At 34.7% G+C, this 20,465-nt stretch overlaps 1 protein-coding gene across 1 annotated transcript in view; it reads left to right on the top strand.

Moving 5' to 3' along the window:
• gnav1 (guanine nucleotide binding protein (G protein) alpha v1) overlaps nt 1-20,465 on the top strand; it is a 29,473-nt gene that overhangs the window by 2,707 nt on the left and 6,301 nt on the right. The window contains exons 3-5 of the mRNA XM_039682575.2: nt 5,185-5,277; nt 6,854-7,014; nt 15,717-15,845. Of these exons, the coding sequence (XP_039538509.1) occupies nt 5,185-5,277; nt 6,854-7,014; nt 15,717-15,845 (383 nt within the window). The remainder of the gene's footprint in view (nt 1-5,184; nt 5,278-6,853; nt 7,015-15,716; nt 15,846-20,465) is intronic.

Genomic DNA, 20,465 nt, shown 5'->3' with positions numbered 1-20,465 from the left:
ATTTCCAGGCAAATGCACAGGGATTGGTCAGGATGGTTAACTATTTGACTTGTCAACGACTAGTCTTTTTTTATGTTGATTTTTAGTGACAGGGGGATGAGTCTCAGAACATATTAACAATAACAAACTGTATTGAGGACTATGGTGGTTGCTTGCTTGATTTTTGTTGTGTGATGTGGGTTTATTGGCCTTTGTCAGCTGATATGACAACATTGACCACCAAACAATGGGAAACCATGAGCAAACTCTTTAAATAAACACTTCCCAACACACACACCCTTTTTGGGATGGAATCATCTGTGATTTCGCCAGCAGGACTTCCGTTATCTTTAAACAAAACAAAAAGAGTCGAAATGTGGGTCGAATGTAATATTGTACAGTGTCATACATACAACAGAAATGAAATACCCAGTCAAAACATTGGGTCTTTATAAAAAACTGTGTTAAAATTATGCGCTAGGGATGGGCAACGATTAATCGCGATTAATCACATCCAAAATAAAAGTTTGTGTTTACATAATATATGTGTGTGTGGTGTGTATAATTAATTTGTATGTATAAATACCCACACATGCATGTATATATTTAAGAAAAATGTGTTATTAATATATCAAATATTTATTTTATATATATAATATTTATTATGTATAAATGTATATAAAGGATGTACATGCAAATATTTCTTAAATATATACATTCATATGTGTTTATTTATATATACAAATTAATTATACACACTACACACACACATATTATGTAAACACAAACTTTTATTTTGGATGCGATTAATCGCGATTAATCGTTGCCCATCCAAATGATATATTTATGATTATTTTTCAAGTAAAACATACTTTTAAGTATATTCAATTTGATATTTAAATTATGTATAAATATCCAGTAATTATATATATATTTTTAACAGGACGATTTATTCTCTGTCTAAATTTTAATTTCAAACAGTTTTTTGACACTTTTTTTAAACATTAGATTATACCATATTTTAAAAAAATGTACTTGGAAATTTTTTTAAATGTAAAAGTAACTCATTTCATGTAATGACACTTTAGCTGTTGCCATTTATATGGATAGGGTTTCATGTGAATTCTAAACTGAAATCACTCCTTAGGGTTTTTTTGTTGAAAAATTGGAGATTGATGACTGTCATTGTCCTACTTATTGTGAGGCGGTAATGTAGCGGGTCATTTTTCAAACATTTTATATTACTTTGTCTGTATGTGAAAAGGCAGGTTTTTACTAACATCTAGACATACCATAAAAATTGATACTTATTTCTTATAACATTCATTAGTTCTGTAAAGTGTAAGGCATTGAAACTGAATGACAAAGTGTGAAGTATTTGACCCAATGGAGATCTCTAGATCTGATTAATGTTAAACTAGCCATGTCACTGCATAGTTTGTGGTCAGTCACTGTGCTATAAAACTTTGACTGGAAGAACAATGTTTGTATTTGCACCACTGCAATTAATGAATGAACCCAACAGTGGTTTAAATCTGTTTGCAGAAAGGGAGGAATAAAACCGCAAGTACCAAATAGCATTAGGCTAACTTCTCCCATTGTTCTAGATAAACATTATCACCCTTAATCTAAAAATAAACATCACCCTTAAAGTAAAGGATGTCATACAATAGCCACATTTTGAAGTAAACTTAGACAAGCCTAGTTTGAGTCACGTCTTGAGTTCGGGATACCTCAAGGCTCTGTATTCGGCCCAGCCAATTTTGATGTAGATCAAATGAACGGATTCATTTTTAAAAGCCAATCTGTAATTTTTTTTTTTGATATGCTGAACTGACCTCTCCCATGCCTGTGTTTTTCTCTTCAAATGTATGTGGCCAGTCACAAGTCCATTTTGTGCTTCACCAGTTTTTGTTGGACGGTTGCACAAAGGGTCGTGCTTTTTGCGCACACATGCATTCATTTGTACAGACCTATAATTATGGCTAGTTTCACATTGTACACAAGTTTGCAGACATGGGCACAGTCTGTAATCAGACTGGCCTTGGTTGACTTGGACGTAGTGTCGCATAAGGGCGGACTGTTGACTGTCAGAGAGAGGCCAGGGAAGGGTGTGGTGGCCTGTGGTGTGTGAAAGGGAAAATATGACGTGTTACTGACAGGTAAGAACTGGGACTTGTCCTGACCTGAATGTCATAGGAGTGTCTTTTTCTTAATCAGTTCGTTATAAAACTCTTATACTGAACTGTCACTGCGGTCTTGAACCACACTGCGGTGTCCCCTAGTCAAGTTGTCTTTCCTGTTTCCTCTTTGTGTTTCTCACCATAGATTTGCCTTAAATTTAACATAAAATTGCATTGGCAACATATTTTAACTAAATCACAACCATTCAAAAGCTTGAATTTTATCTGTTTTATTACAGTAAAAAAAGTTATATTGTCATATTATTACCATTTAAAGTAACTGTTTTCTTTTTAAATACAAGTGTGTGTGTACGCTGTAAAAAATATTGTTGGTTAACTTAAAAAAGTAAGTAACCTGGTTGCCTTAATTTTAAGTTGGTTTAACTGCACTGTAAAAAAATATTTTCAAGATTTGTTATCACAACATATTTTCTTGTGTCAAATCAACTTTATAATAATTTATTTAGTTGAGATAACTTATTATTTTGAGTTTCTGATGGTTAAATTAATCGACTTCATTGTATTAACTCACTTTTTCCAGTTCAATCAACTTAAAATTTTAAGGCAACCCAGGTTACTTACTTTTTTAAGTTAAATCAACAATATTTTTTTACAGTGTGGAAAAAGGAGGAGAACTAAATAAATTAAGTTGATTTGACAAAAGAAAAAATGTTGTGATAACAAATCTTGAAAATATTTTTTTTTTACAGTACGTCTACCTTATATAAAATATTACCCCAAACTTTGGAAAGGTTGTGTGTATTGTCATACGTTAATAAAGATTACATGTACGTCAGATGTTCACAAATACACACACAATAGAGCCATTAGTATTGCGTATCTGGTGACCCTTTTTATGGCAAGACTTCACACAACTCGCAGCTGGGTTTCATGCTTTCATATCCTTCACCTCCCTCTGACTCGGGTTTCTATGATGAAGTGGTAAATTCTCCTTTCCAAACGTGACATCAAGAAGTAATATGAGACTGGAGTGCCGGTGTTGGTGTCGGTGGTCTTGACCCAAATGTAGTTATTGTAGAATGTGTTGTTCTTTTCCCAAGATTCTGTTAAGCTCTTTGACTTGCCTGGAATTTTAGGAAGTTGTAATCCCTTCAGGATTTTACACGACTAGAGATCTAGAATTTGTTGTTGTGTTCTGGAACTCAAAAGATGTGTAGATTCTTGAAAATCAATAGTTGATTCTAGAATTCTGAAAATAGTTTATAATCATTTACAGACCCAATCCAAACTAAGGAAAATAAACAAAAAAGATATTTTCAAGATTATGTAAGCTGCTTATTGCATATTATAGTAAAAGTGTATTGTGACAAAAAGGGCATGGTTTCCATGTTTTATGGAGACTTTCCACAGACATGATGATTTTTATACTTTAAAACTGAACATTTTATCCCCTAAACCTACCCATCACAAGTGTTTCTGTATTTTTACATTAAAAAAACAACAACATATAATATGATTTATTAGCCGTTTTCCTCATGCGGACCAAAAAATGTCCCCATAACGTAGGGAATACCTGGACCACACACACAAACACTCCTGCTAGGATGTTTTGCACTTATCCTTTTCCACAAGAATAGTTTCATAGTTCTGAAGTGTGTGATTCACTCCCGAACTTCACCTCCTGCTTCACTCTAGTGCACTTTTATATGTGTGTTTGCAACAACAGGAATTCAATATATTGTAAGTGCATCATCTATCCAAACCACAAAACTTCATGAACACAGAAAGGCTTTTCGGCGTTCACTCTTCCCAGGAATGCTCTGCGCCTCTGATCTATGGTCCAGCAAACAAAAACTGTTCAATAAAGGGCAGGAATGCGTTTACTTTGGCCAAAGAGATAGGGGCGGTAAAAGGGGAAGCATTTGAGCACAACTCGAGTGGATGGGCGGCTGAAAGTGTGAAAAGAGAAAGGCTTTGAGTGGCACACTCGTGGACGTGGACTGATTTTGTGTAGTGTCAAACTTTTTGTAAAAGTTTGTAATTAAATCATAATTTATCTTATTTCCCTTCTTAAAAGACTTCTGGTCATACTGTGCTCAATCCTTCATGTTAATAAAGTAATATATAATAAAAAATAATATGTAATTATCTTTTAAATGTATTAAATAATTTTAATATTTCATATATTAAAATATATTTTAATATATAATATATATTCATTCTATTTCGGTATAAATGTTAAAATAATAAAACAAATTTTATAGAATTTTAATAGAATTTTATTTTTTATAAATTTTATAGAATTTTAAATTAATTATAAATAAATAAGTGATACAATGTATGTTTTAATTACAATTTTTTTAATATTTGTTGTGTGCATCAGTATTAAAATTAATTAAAAAAATTATATAATATTATATTAAAATATTTCATTAAAATCAGTATAAGTAATTAATGAATTATTAAATAATTATCTTTAGTTACATATTTGTATGTATCTTATATATGCATTTATTTATTATTGCGTATATTATTTATAGTCCTCCATTTAGTGTTTTTACTCATTGAAAATCCTATTTCGCTTAAACAGTTATTGTTGCAATATGTATGAAAAAAAGTGAATGATTGCCAATGCCATTTTGTGAATCTTAAGAAATAAATTATGGTAATCCAAAAAGCACATTGAGTTGCAGCCTAGCGTTAGATCGTCACGCTGCGCTTTCTGTCGGCAATAATGGCCATTTCCTGTCACTCAGGTGGACATGAGACAGAAAAGACCTAAATTAATTGAGCGGAAATGAATTCAGGAAATGTCCCAGTGACAGGAAGTGGATGTGTTTGGTTCGATGCACACACAATGCGACTTGTTTCTGTCACAGATCAGTGAGAGGGTTCTTGGGTAATGCTTTCATTTTTGGAAGTTATTTGCATTTGAAGGGACAAAGACGTTGAGTCTCAAGAGAAAGAACTCAAAATCAAATGAATATGCTAAGAATATGAATATCATGTTTTGTTCTTATAAAATAAATCGTCATCTCTTTTCATACATCTACTGTTCCAGCCTGCGGTGTTGGATAACCTCCTGACCTCTATGAAGTTTGTCCTCCATGGAATGGGCGTCCTTCGAATCAACCTCGCTAACAGCAAGAACAAGGTCTGTGCTCGACTCTTTCCATTATACTGTGGAAGAATATAAGTATATGTATATGTTTTTCCATTTAGTTGTTAGTTCCCTGGTTAAACTGCTATTCAGACTCACTGTAAAGAAACATTGTTTCTGTTTTATTGTTTGCAGTACTTACATGGTCCACTAGGTGGCGGCATCTTTTCAGAACTAGGGATGTGAATGCAAACATACAGTCCAAACTAACCTGACAGTCATTCAGCAGTGTGTTATTAGAAGCCACCCTCGGTTCCGGTGTGTTCCAGACATGTGTCTCAAACAGTTATTATCTTGTTCCGGACGCACCAAACGGCACAATGAAATATGACCGGGGTGTAGGGTCGGCTTCATCAGGTCTTATGATGAGCACCGTACTGTAATTAGACAAATCAGAACAATTGTTCTTTAGTAACAGTGCTAAAGACGTAGATGTGTTGGTCACACTTTGTTCTAGTTGTTAAAATGTTATGTTTTATGCTTATAAACCCTTGCTCCAATCTCTCATCTTAAATTTCCTTACTTAGCCAACCCCTAAATAGATATAGATCACAAAGGGTTGGCTAGTCATGCAAATACTGACTAATCTGGATGGCTAGTTTTGATATTTTAAAGGGTTAGTTCACCCAAAAATGAAAATTCTGTCAGTATTTACTCACCCTCATGTTGTTCCAACCCCGTAAGACCTTCGTTCATCTTCGGAACACAAATTAAGATATTAAGATATTAAGATCGCTCCTGCATACAGTCCATAGGCTTCTTGAGGGACTGGCTCTTGCTGTCCCCGAAAAGTCATTAAAGACATCGTTAAAATAGTCCAAGTGACTACAGGGGTTCAATCTTAAGTTTATCAAACGACGAGAACACTTTTGTGCGCAAAAAAAACAACAAAAATAACGACTTTATTTCAACTATTCACTTCCTTCAACATGGGCCTGTAAGTCAGTTAACGTAGTGTGATTGCGTAGAGCTACGTCACACGTAGGCTCACTATTGGCCGACGCTGGTCATGTGTGTGTGATGCGTGTGACGTACAATAACAGAAGCTTACGCTATTAAACTAGTAACCTGACTCGCGCAGAGGGAGAAATAAACGAATAGTTGAAATAAAGTCGTTATTTTTGTTGTTTTTTTGCGCACAAAAGTGTTCTCGTCGTTTGATAAACTTAAGATTGAGCCACTGTAGTCACTTGGACTATTTTAACGATGTCTTTAATGACTTTTCGAGGACAGCAAGAGCCAGTCCCTCAAGAAGCCTATGGACTGTATGCAGGAGCGATCTTAATATCTTAAATATCTTAATTTGTGTTCCAAAGATGAACGAAGGTCTTACGGGGTTGGAACAACATGAGGGTGAGTAAATACTGACAGAATTTTCATTTTTGGGTGAACTAACCCTTTAACAGCAGTGCTTTAATTAGCATGCTAACCGCATACTAAGCTTTATATGTTTGATATTTTACGCAATAAAACATTTAAAGTTCTTAAAATTGAGAAAAGTTCTTGAAAAAATTTTCCGCCGACTATCAAATGTTGTATTTATCCTTGTTTATCCATGATATTTCTCCAGGTCCACGCTCATTCCGTTCTCTCGTGTGGCCGTTGTTTTGACGAAGACCAGATGTTGTTCCCGTTCATAAGCCACGCCCTCTGCTGTTTGTGGGCGGATCAGGGGGTGCGGTCGGCAGCAGTGCGTGGATACGAGTATGAACTCAATGACTCGGCACTATAGTGAGTAACACTTCTGTAATTGGGTTAATTAGCCACTATCGCTAATTAGACATTAGCGCAAATGCAGTTATCACAGCAATATCTGTTATTTGCTGTCAATTGCTCAGCTTGTTTTTTTGACCAAGAGTTAACATTAGGATAATATTAGCCTCCGTTGTTGTTTTTTTCAGTTAGCCTCCGTTGTTGTTTTTTTTTTCAGTTAGCCTCCGTTGTTGTTGTTTTTTTTCAGTTAGCCTCCGTTGTTGTTTTTTTTCAGTTAGCCTCCGTTGTTGTTTTTTTTTCAGTTAGCTTCCGTTGTTATTTTTTTCAGTTAGCGTCCGTTGTTGTTGTTTTTTTCAGTTAGCCTCCGTTGTTTTTTTTTTCAGTTAGCCTCCGTTGTTGTTTTTTTTCAGTTAGCCTCCGTTGTCGTTTTTTTTTTTCAGTTAGCCTCCGTTGTTGTTTTTTTCAGTTAGCCTCCGTTGTTGTTTTTTTTCAGTTAGCCTCTTTGTTGTTGTTTTTTTTCAGTTAGCCTCCGTTGTTTTTTTCAGTTAGCCTCCGTTGTTGTTAGGCATTTCTCTTTCAGTTAGCTTCGGTTGTTTTTTTTCTCTTTTAGTTAGCGTCCGTTGTTGTTTTTTTCCAGTGAGCCTCCGTTGTTGTTGTTTTTTTCCAGTTAGTTTCGGTTGTTTTTTTCTCTTTTAGTTAGCCTCCGTTTTTCTTTTTTTTCTTTTTTCAGTTAGCCTCCGTTGTTCTTTTTTTCAGTTACCCTACGTTGTTGTTTTTTTGAGTTGCCTTCTGTTGTTTTTTTCAGTTAACTTACGTTGTTTTTTTTCTCTTTCAGTTAGCATCCATTATTGTTTTTTTTCATTTAGACTTCGTTGTTGTTAGGCGTTTCTCTTTCAGTTAGCTTCGGTTTATTTTTTTTTCTCTTTCAGTTAGCCTCCGTTTTTTTTTTTTTTTTCAGTGAGCCTCCGTTGTTGTTGTTTTTTGAGTTGGCTTATGTTGTTTTTTTCTCTTTCAGTTAGCCTCCGTTGTTTTTTTATTTATTTAAGCCTCTGTTTCATTTATTTTTTCAGTTAGCCTCCGTTGTTCTTTTTTTCAGTTAGCCTCCGTTGTTGTTTTTTTCAGTTAGCCTCCGTTGTTGTTTTTTTTGAGTTGGCTTACGTTGTTTTTTTCTCTTTCAGTTAGCCTCCGTTGTTGTTTTTTTCAGTTAGCCTCCGTTGTTGTTTTTATTTATTTAAGCCTCTGTTTCATTTATTTTTTCAGTTAGCCTCCGTTGTTCTTTTTTTCAGTTAGCCTCCGTTGTTCTTTTTTTCAGTTAGCCTCCATTGTTGTTTTTTTCAGTTAGCCTCCGTTGTTGTTTTTTTCAGTTAGCCTCCATTGTTGTTTTTTTTGAGTTGGCTTACGTTGTTTTTTTCTCTTTCCGTTAGCCTCCGTTGTTTTTTTCAGTTAGCCTCCGTTGTTGTTTTTATTTATTAAGCCTCTGTTTCGTTTATTTTTTCAGTTAGCCTCTCGTTTTCTGTAAGCTTTTTTTGTTTTTCAGGGTTTCTTCAGGGTTTTGGTGATTAAGAAAAGCTCTCTTGACCGGCTAGAACAAGATAACATAACACATTAAGCTTTTGATCAGGCCTTGAGCAAAGAGGTTACCGACCATGAGATTGGAATGTGTGCCCTAAACGATTAGCATCTCATTTGAATACATTTAAACATGCTCAAATAGGCCAATCATGATCCGTAAAAGGTCGTGAGTGTTTCATTCTAATCTAATTGGTCATTTGACACGGGTGCTAACCCCTAAATCTTTCTCCTATACGCTAAACATTCCACCTTTCAGTTTAGCAAAATGATTCCTCGAAATACTAATATTTTTCTGAATGCATTAAAGATCCTGAACACAGATTACGTCATTCATGTCTAGTTAATGACAAGCGTTTATCTCCTGAAGACATAAAACTGAACGTTTTATCGTTATTCAATGATTTATCGATTTCCTAGGAATTTTGCTCAGGTTTCCCAGTGCCTCCTGATGCAGTCTCCGTAGGCTTCATGTGGGTGTAATGAAACTGATGTGCGACTGCCACTCTTGAGCCATAATGGCCGCTGATCTGTGCCTTGATCCGACACTCCCACTGTGAATAATGGCTGATTAGTGGGATATTCAAACAGCGATTTGTGTAATTACATATGTGTGTGACTGCAAACTAAAACACCAGGAGGCTGATTATTTAAATGAAACAGTGAGGGTCACCCATGTCGCAGACGTGTGGTGTGTGCCACAGCAAATGAACCTCAAACGCTGCAGCGAGGTGTGTGTGTGTGGTAGCTCATAAACGGCAATTAGAAAACCGTCAAACCTCAAAGCCTAAAGCCTTTGCCAGTTGATGTATATATATCCTGCAATCCATGCTGGGACGTAACACAATGGAGGTTTTACATGATAGCTTGTCTCTTTGATTAGCACGCAGGACACTTAGAGATCATTGGAAAGAATGAGGAAAAGATGGAGGCGAGTGAGATATGAGGTTCTGTGTGTGGTTGAAGTTGTCCATACCGAATGTGTTTGGCATCAAAACCCACACACACAAAAACGCATAGCCTCAATTCTACTGAATTCCCACACACATGTGCACAGAAGTATGTATTTGTCTGTAGTTTGTGGGAAAAGTGGTCCCAAAAAGTGAATTAAAAGTTCTATATTTGTAAAATAATAATAATAATGATAACGTAATGTATAATAAAAACTAATGTTATTATAATTGTTTATTTGCAATTATTTAATAATAATAATAAGTTGTTTTTATTATTATTATTCATTTAAAAATATTGTTATTATTCATGTTCGTTTGCAATTATTTAATTATAAATTATAATAATTGTAATTGTATATAATAAATATTTTAAAAATAATAATAAAAATTACTATTACTATTATTATTCTTAATATTAAACTAATTATTTGTAGTATTTTTAATACTAATAATAACTTTTTATGATAATTCATTTATTATTGTTATTTATTATTCTTTATATATTTTCTATTAATTGATTTAATTTAAAATTTATATCCTGAATTGCATGCTGGTACAACAATGGATGTTTGACATGAGCGCTTATTTTTTTATTAATTTAATATATATATATATATATATATATATATATTGTTAATTAAAATTAGTATATATAAATTAGTATGTTAAATTTTTATAAAAAACCCTAAGATAGCAAAGCATTATTAGTAGTAGTAGTAGTAGTAATTGTAAATGTATTATTATTGTTATTTTGTTGTTATTAATGTTAAACATTTATTGTTGTTATTATTATGATTATTATTCATTTATATAATATAACTTTTATCATTATTAATCATTTGAAAAATATAAAAGCATTTCAATCATGCTTTAAAAAATTGTAATGTTTCTTTTGTGTTTTTGGCTTATGGTTTTTAATTATCTATATTTAATTTTACAAAAAAGACGTGGAATGGTATATCCCCTTTTATGTGTGTGCATGCGTACGTGCGTGGGTGTGTGTGAAATTGACAGGCAGATACTCCTGTCCCCCGTTGGCCAAGGGGCTCCTCATAATGCTTCAGTCAATAATACGGAGTCAATAACACACTTGTCACCAGGAGCAACTAAATCATCACCATGGCACTTATTTGAGTTGCGCTTAAATGGACACACACACATAAGGATGAGGCATAAAATTTAACTTAATTTTAAAATAGGCCTGATATGCTTAAACAATGGCTGTGACTTTATTGTAGCACTGTTTTCTGCACAGAAATTCACTGAAATACTCCTCCTCGGTATCGTACTGTAGGCTCTCGCTCTCCAGGTTTAAAAACCTTTCCTCCCAAGCTGTCATGTCACACCTGCAGGGCTCCATCACACACACACATTCAGAAACACACATATTCTCTTGTTAAAGGTCAGATTTATCAGAGGGCTTTCCCATCGCCTTCGCAGGCCTGAGCTCCTCCACCTGTTCATATCCTGAATCCATCTGGCGAAAAACTCTTAATTTGTGCCTTTCATCCATTCTCATTTGCTATTCCTCGCTATTTTAAGTTCTTCACAAAAACCTTGACCCTAATACACTGGCCGCCGTCATTTCACGACATTCAATTGTGTGGAAAAAATAGATCTGAAATGGCACGACTAGACGAGATGCATCAGAGAGAAGGTGGAAAGGATTTGAGAGGTCAAAGTGGTGTCAAATCAATCCGAAAGTTAAAGTATATCTACAAAACACCAGGCGAGGTCTTCAAAGGCTAAAAACACTTCAAGCTGCCTTGGAGAAACCAGCTTGAACCAGTTTTGGAGATGTTTTTTTTTCCTTCTGTAGGACAAAATGTTCACGCTGCTCTTTTTCATACAGCAAAAGAATACAGTGAGATTAGACCAGCCAATGACCTTAATGATTAGTTTGGACCAGCTAAAAGCCACCAGTATCTGGTTTTAGCTCGTTGTGCAGGGGTTTTATAGAAAACACTATTTGTGGAGTCTGTTAAATTTTCCCTACGGAGCGTCAGAGTTAAACAGATTCACAGCGACAGGGCCTTTGCGTCCCGCTGGGAAGTGAAGGCCAGCAGCGAGTGGAAGTTGCATCCAGATGCACGTAAGGACATGTCTGTCATAGGAACCCAGACGTGCCTAAAGAAACACACCTCGCACTTGTGTGCCTGTTCAGACCGGAGGTGTCCGGATTTGTGCTTTCGTCGCTGCCTTGGAGCATGTTGTGCCGCCCAGGGGGTTTACAAGATCAGACTCGGCTCGAATGCCAAGGAATTGCATTGGCACTGAGACTGAGTGTGGAGTTGTGTGTTTGTGTGTCTGTTTAGCTGTCGCTAAAACTAGAAACACGCTCTACACGAGTTCACAACTGCGTTTAATGTGCTGTGGGAGAAACAAATGTAGTGCTCAACAGTGTTGTTATAACTATAAAGCATTTTTGTTGTTAATAAAGCTGAAATAAAATCAAAATAATTGCTCTAGCATAACATTAGCATTGTTGTGTAAGCTACTTTGAAACTTTGGGCCGTATTGTATACCCGGCGCAATGTGGTGCCAGGCGTGACGCAAGTGTTTTTTTGCTAGTTGCAGCCTGACGCCGTTAGCATTTTTACATCCTGCGCGGCGATGTTTAAATAGCAAATATATTTATGCCCATTTGTTCTCCCATGGGTGTGCTGTTCTGAATAATACGCGATAAAAGGTATCTTTTCCATGTTAATCAGAGTTTTTGTCGTAACCAGACGCGACCTGAACGCAAGTTTCTAATTTAGAAATGGTTCCTATTTCTGCGACGTCTCGGCTGACCGATCCGCCCACACAGACAGAGATATTACACTGGTTATGACTCGAGTACACATTATTTAATGTTAGTTAAAAATAGGTCACTGTGCCACAAGCGATAACGAATAATTTACCTCAGATTTTGAAAGCATATAATATAGCGTTCAAAATGAATTCTGTGCAAACATACAACTGCACTTCATAACAAAATTAGTCAATGAGTATATTTTGTTAATGTTTTGATTTTTAATAATGTTATTTCTTGATTTGACTCCGCCCACACGCTGTTCTGAATGGCTGATTTTTTTTGATTGACGTGTGGCGTCTCACAGTCGCGTCGCGTCTAGTGTGGACAGACACACTTGCTGTCGCTGGAATTTTATCGCGTCGCGTGTAGTTAGGACACGGTGTTGGTGTGTTGCGATTTTGAGGCTGAAACTGAAATGGATTAAAGTCAATGGCGCAATATATATATTTGAAGAGCGGGTTAGTAATAAAGTACGCCATACTGTAAAAATTTGTAATCGCAACATTTTTTCTTTCGTCAAATCAACTTAAATAATTCACGTAGTTCAGATAACGTAATATTTTGAGTTTCTGATGATTAAATCGATCTCCTTCATTGTATTAACTCAATTTTTCCATTTCAATGAACTTAAAACTTTCAAGGCTACCAGGTTACTTAATTATTTTAAAATTTTTTACAGTGTATGATTGAAATTCGGAACCACTACGTCCGTCATGTTGTTACGGTAACATGATCTACCAGCGTCAGTTGCGTCTCTCCTGTGGCCTAATGGGACAGTAAAGTTTCCATCAAATTGGCACTTCAGTATCTCTGCAGGTCATCCGCACTGTAAAAAAATATTTTCAAGATTTGTTATCACAACATTTTTTTCTTTTGTCAAATCAACTTAAAGGTTCTCAAAGCGATCCTGGGTGTTGACGTTCGAATATTTTCAAACAAATCGGAGGCTATAGACCCTCCCTCCTCCGCATCTCATCTCATCTACTCCCCCCTCCCTTCCATGCTTCCTGAAATAATTGTGAACGTGCATAGTTCTAGCTAATTATATCCTTGTGTGGGTTTGGCGAACATAAGCGTCAATTTAGAAGAAAAAAAAACAATTTAACGTTACCCACCTGTCAAGCAAAAACTGAGCAACCTGAATGTCGGACTGGAAGCCCTTCTGCCGCCGGAGTTCTCGCCATCGTTCAAAAGCTTTGCTACCGATGTAAATTCGGAACTTCGCACATTCTTTATCCGACTCCTTCTTCTTTTTAATTTGTTCCTCAGAACGACGTCTCTTTGGTCGTGTGTCGGTCATTTTTCAAACTTCCCTCTGATCCTTCGCTTTCCTTCACACACACACACCCCCTTCATGTGCACGCGCACTGACCCCCCAGACCCACCCTCAAATACTTCTTGCCAGTGATTGGCTGGAACACTGTTTGTTAGGTTTCGTGGTCCGGGTAAGACATGATTGTTTTTGTTGCCGTTTGTGGAGCCTGTGGTGTCTACAGAGACCGCGTTTTTTTACAGTGTGTTTAGGGGACAGGCAGCTAGCCGATAGTGAGGAGACGTTTGATGTATGCGACAAAAAATGTTTTGGCCCCACATCGCTCGGAGAACCTTTAAATAATTTATTTAGTTGAGAACTTATTATTTTGAGTTTCTGATGATTAAATGAATCTCCTTCATTGTATTAACTCATTTTTTTCAGTTCAATCAACTTAAAATTTTAAGTCAACCAGGTTACTTTTTTAAGTTAAACCAACAATATTTTTTTTACAGCTACTACTTTTTTTCGGTTTTACTGACATACTACTGTTTTGCTGTACTGTTTTGTCCATACTATATAGTAAGGGAGTATTATTTCCGACGCCACGAGAAACTCATTGCCCTTGGAAGACAACAGTTTATACTAATGATGCTTATCAGTGCGAATGCAACACATAATTTTTTAGCACGCAACTGTGTGAAAACAAGCTCTGAAGTCCTAGTATATAGGGCAACCTGGTCTTTCTTCTGTTTGCATGAACTGAATGATAAAATAGTCTTATCAGTCCAGGAAAAGATGCCTCACACACTCAATCAAACACTATGGCACAGTTGTCTGAGGTTATTGCTTTAAAAGTGTGTTTGTCTAACTCTCTCCAGGGTGTTTCACCTCCTGTGAGGTGTGTTTATTGCTACGTAGTGCTCACTCGCGGATAATCCCTCTTTTTAGCAAATCCGCATGCAGAAATCCCCCACAGGTTTGCTTATACTATATCATGCTGTATTTAAATTCATGATGGTAATTAGCATACGCCGTGTTCTCCCCCTGGGCCAGTCTTATCGCTACCGCAGCCGCTAACCGCAGTCAGAGGTAAAGCTGCTTACCTAGACAATGTAAGACGCCCTTTAAGGACGAGGCTTTTCCCACAGAGACCCGGTTATAGGAGCTGGAGGTGAGGTGAAGAGACGTTCCCAAGCCTCTTTTCTTTCACCGACAGGTTGCTGGATAACCGTATCAGTTATAATCCAATGAGTGTCATCTAACACTCAAAGTTCATCTTTATTAATCATAATAATTTAATAACACTTTTAAATGTAATCTTTAGCTCATCTTAAAATTAATATTAATTTTTTTATGCTGATTATTACAATGTTGTGATGCCTAAATTAACTTGTAGGATTTAAATTATCATTATTAATAAAAATATTTTAAAACGATCGTCATTTTAATACGTTTTTGTTTTATTATGTAGTTTATTTTATGTAAGTTTTATTTTTTTTTGTGTGTAATTTTAGTACACCAAATTAATCTAAACTAAAATGAAAAATGTTACTTTGGTAACTAGCTTAAATAAAATGAGTTATACAAATTGTATTTTATTTCAGTTCATGTTCATTTTACTTGTTTATTTTAGTGATTTATTTTTAATTTATTTAGGTGAACTATACAGTGTTATTGGTGAACTATAACTTAATGCTGTTGCTAATAAAATAAAGCTGAAATATAATCAAATATAAATATTATATTAAAAACTTAAAATTAGAAAGGTTGCCTTGGCAACTACGTAAATGAAATAAGTTTAAGAACTAAAATTACTAAAAATAGAACGGTTAAGTTTATCTAAAAAGTAAATCTATATTAAAAAACTAAAATGTAAAAACTAACTAACTAAAACCTAATTCAAAATATTAATAAATTCTTTAATAGTATACATATTACTAAAATAACACATATTTTGACAAATATAGAATAGATTTTTAATATCGGCAATTTATCGGTTAGCAGTCATGCTTACAGTATGAGACTGCTTCGAAGAACTTTTATTTTGGTGGAAAATGAGTTTCAGGAAGTCACAATCATTATTGTAATTTTTGTCGTCAAATGTCCATTTGTAATAATTTCTATATATACGTCACTCTGTTTCCAGTTTTTTTGAGAACATGGGCAGGATCGTCGCCACCGATTACATGCCGACAGAAACGGACGTTTTAAGAGTCCGACTGAGAACCACAGGAGTGATCGAGACTCAGTTCAAAGTCAAACACTTGGTCTTCAGGTAAACAATCTCTTTCTTTGCCCTTTTTTCTCAACTGTTATAACAAAATACGACACAATTGTTTTTACGAGTAGTCGTAGACTTTGTAAACGACTCTCGCTACCACTCTCAGTTCTCTGAATCATCAGACAGATCAAATAGCCTTTCTTCTTTCGTTTTCTTTGAAGTTTGTTTGTCTTAAAGTAGCTAAAAATATCAGGTTCACTTTCTGTCAGATTCTGGTAGATTCAGACCCTTCTCGCTTTGTGATATTGACCATGTCAACGTGCGCGGCATCCTCCATCTCACTATCTTATGAAACGTCACCTCTGCATGCCGTTCGGATTCAACATCTCTCCATTCGTCAATATCCTAACTGGCATTATCAGCACTGAGCACACGTTTGACTTTGCTTTGGATGCAAGACTTGTTATGAATTCGTCAGAGTTTTTTCTTTTTGCTCGCAATGACTAAGTCTGAACTATAAGTCAACAGACAACTCCTGAAGGTATATGCCAATTGTCTAACTTTCAAGCAGTATAAGTATACTTTAGAGTTATTATAGTTAACTAAGGGGCCATTTTCACCTAAAAACTGAAAACTTTTTATGTGTTTTTGTCATTTCATTTATTAGGCAACAGGGTTTTGAGGGCCTGAAAATGTGTTTCAAAGTGCAAGTTTTTGAAAACAATATCTTTATTCTTTCTGTGTAAACCACATAAAAGCAGATTTTTGAAAACTACCGTCATGCGCGTTACGTGTTTAGTAGGCACGTAGTTTGTCTTTACAAAGTGACCGCCATCTACTGGCCTGGCTTGAATAATACAGATTTTTTAGCAGTTTTCGCAGATCCAGCTGAACGAGGATCGGTTTGACAACGTTGTCGTCTGTAAAAACTGAAATTAAACAATTAAAAAAAACAACATATTATTTAAAATTGTTACTTGATTTTTATTTTTTTTAATGGTTTATTTTTTAATTTTCAACTGTAGTACTACATCATCTTATTGCAGTTATTTGCCAAGGCAACATTTCTTATTTTCGTTAAGTGTTTATTTAAAATTTTCATTTTAGTTTAGTTTTAGTTTTCTTTTTTTATTATTATTATTATGCTTAGGAACAAACAAAGATGACAATCATAGCACATAGCATACAAATCTGTTACAAAATAGCATACAAATTTGTTACAAAATTGCAAACATATCTACAAAATATGACAACAATATGTAAGTCATCTTAACACAAGTGTATGACCATCTAAAACAAACAAAAAAGAAAGAAAGAGGAAAAATAAATAAATAAAATGAGGGTCAATTCTATACAAAATTTAGAGTAGGTGTAACCAAATTAAAGTCATTACAAAATAAAAGTGTTTTTATTGCTTTCTTATTTACTGAGGATGAGATGGTGTTAAGGTACATTTCAAACTCTTTCAAAAAAACTATAAAGATTGGTTTATTGTTGGCGAATTTACATTTATGGATAAAGAGTTAAAAATGAAAAATGTTGTGTTGGCAGCTAGCTGAAATGATATAAGTTTAGGTATAAAAATACATGTTTTGTCTTATTTTATCTCAGTTTATTTCAAGTAATGAAATGTTTTTATGCTTTTAATTTTTCTTTAAAGGAAAAAACAGTGGGGATTTATGGGCAAACTGCACAAAGTTACAGTAACAATGACTCTTGTTCCTTAAAATGTTGGAATGAAAAAGTTTCATGCATTTTCATCGTCCCCTTAAGTTCAATTTTGCGCAAACATCGTCCAACCAGTAAAACGATTGGGAGGTTTCATGGGAAATGCGAGTAATTTTCTGCCTGGCAGCTTTTACCAGCCATTTGAATGTTAATGGAGACATTTACAGCCATGACATGCCGCTGACTGTTTGAGATGGCACAGAGAGATGAGTGTTTTGGCATTTGGTGGAAAGCAACTGTCTTTTTCTATAGTTTTTCGTTCGCTTCTTCTTGGGCTCTTTCTGTCCTGAGAGTTGGATAATTTATTGGCTTCAGTTGAGGGCTTCTGCAATAACGTTTATATTGCATTACTTTGCATAATGCTAAATCTAAATTCCCACTGCTTTCATGACAGTTTTTAATAAAAGTGCATCTACAACATCATAAAATCAAAACAAGATGACTTCACTTAAAAAATGGTTGTGGGATTTAGCGATGTTACAAATACCCAGTTGGATCCATTTAGACGTCTTTACCGTTTGGTCTTCAGAAATATGTTTTTCAATCTGAAATGTGTAAATTGTTCCCTTTGTTTAGGTTAAGTTGTGGTATAGAGCATAAATACGAGCAAAGAAATCCCATCGCCATTAAGAAGACAAAGGAGACTCCATCATAATCAAGTCTTTATGTTCTTAATAACTCGATGAAAGCAGTGTAATGCTGATGTAATGTGGAGTAATTGTTTGCTATGTGAAACCTGTTAAGTTCTTTAGTGAATTAATTCGGTCTGAATAACTTACTGTCAATCTTCGGCGTGCTCCACTGCTCGTTCTTATCTCAGCGCTTCACACGCTCCCCACGCCGAAAACCTCAAGATCTTTATCATATCACTGGATTCACACCTCACGTTTGATATGAACACCCATAGCTGCTGTATTTCAGTACAAACCTTTGTATATCAATAATTCTCTTCAGTTTTTAGATAAAAGCTATGTATTTATTTAGTTATATTCTTTTATTTAGGCTGTATAAATTAAATACACTTATTTATGGATTTATTTATGCATTATGCTTTTATTTATTGATATTTATTCTTTTATTTATACATGATTTTATCCACTTGTGTTCATTTCATTGAGATTGTTACTTATGGCCATATGAAATTGTTACCATACCATTTTAAATGGTAATTTGCAGGGGGTTTTTTTCTAATAACGCCATTTCATTTAATAAATTTCAAATGCAAACTTTATGCTTTAGTCCAAATCTCACTCATTCAAAATAACTTGCATTTAACTTGTCAACCGTAAGTGAATATATACAGTAGTGAAACCATGGTAACCACAAATTAACCAAGGTATTTGTTGTAAAACTGTGGAAATATAAATCAATAATAATCAAAATCGACAAAAAAACATGGTTACTACACTTTTACTAGAATAAAACCATGGTTAATTTTTGTAAATGTTTGAAAGGGGCGACATTTGTGAAAATCTAATTATTGTCAGAAATAATACAAAGCATACTGACTTTAAATGAAAATGGAAAACAAAGAAAATACATTCTTATTAACATTTTATCTTTATAATTTAGATGTACGCTGACTTCATTCTGACTTAATTCTTATTCAGAATTAATAAATTTCAAATGAAATGTATATATTAATGTTTGCAGTTATTTATAGGATTTAAATGTATAAAAATACATTTAGGATTTATTGAGAATTTATTAATGTGAATATTTATAATTACTGAATATATAAACCTTAAATAGTTAGTATAATAGTAATCTGAATCTATAAATACAAACATTGCATTATATATATATACTGTATACACTAAAGTATTTATACTGAATAAATACTATAGTCTGAATATAAAAATGTTTCCATATATAGCATTTTATTGACTATTGTAAATTTTAACAAGAGGGGGAAAAAATCAAACCAAATCTTCCTGTCGTGTTTTTTTTTTTTTTTTTTTTTTTGGTGTGTGTGTCGCATCTTTTCCAGCTGCACAAAAGTTTAATAATGGCTTTGTTTAATTATGGGATGATCGGATATGGCCACATAATCACTGCAGACAAGGTGAGAATCGTGCCGCGTTAAACACACTGATCAAAACGCGAGTCGTTTCACTCATCATTAGACTGTTCATTACGGCTCAGATGTGAGGGGTGACCGCGAGCAACCTCAGATTTAGATTCGGTTTGGAGATTTTATAGACTTGTTTAAAAAACTAAATGATCAGAAACTGATGAAAACAGTGACACTTTTTGTCCAACACACCCACGACATCATGTTGTTCCTACTTGCGTCCAGAATACACATTCAGACATTATTATTGCATACAGTATATTAACCGTGTGTTTCTGGTTTACCTGCAGTTTTTTTGTTGTACACTAGAAAATCTACAAATTTTTATGTGAAATCGTGTGCATTAGTGTCCCATAAAACACATATAGATTTATTTTTCATCAGGTTTGAAGTGTGAGTTTTGATTTCAGACGTGTGGATGAATCTTCCCCACAAATATAGTGAAGATATGGCTCAGGATGAAGTGGAAACCGGAAAATAGGGAGACTTTAACTCTTCACAGCCTTCTCCTTTTAGACATGATTGTCTGAAGACAAGAAACGCTCTTTGAGAACAAACACACTCGTTTTTTCCAGCTCTTTCTAGATGCGCTAATAGACGCTAAGAGGGCAAACCTGTTATGTCATGATTTGAGATGTTTTGACGCATCTTTGCTAACAAGCTAACTCTTTTTAGTGTTGGGATCTAAAACACTGTGAGGGGAAATTTGGTTTGCTTGTTAATTTGAGAGACTCATTTGGTGGCGTCAGTAATAACCCATTGGTCTGTTTTGAACATGTTTGGAATGCGTGTCGCTAGTTAGCAGGATTAGCATAACAAATGTGACGCTGTTTGTAAGTCAACAAGAATGATGTTCAAAATCCATTGTGCTT

The sequence above is a fragment of the Pimephales promelas genome, chromosome 2, assembly GCF_988280905.1.
Source record: "Pimephales promelas chromosome 2, fPimPro1.hap1.1, whole genome shotgun sequence".
NCBI classification, from domain to species: Eukaryota; Metazoa; Chordata; class Actinopteri; order Cypriniformes; family Leuciscidae; genus Pimephales; species Pimephales promelas.
This window is presented reverse-complemented; position numbering and strand designations above follow the sequence as displayed.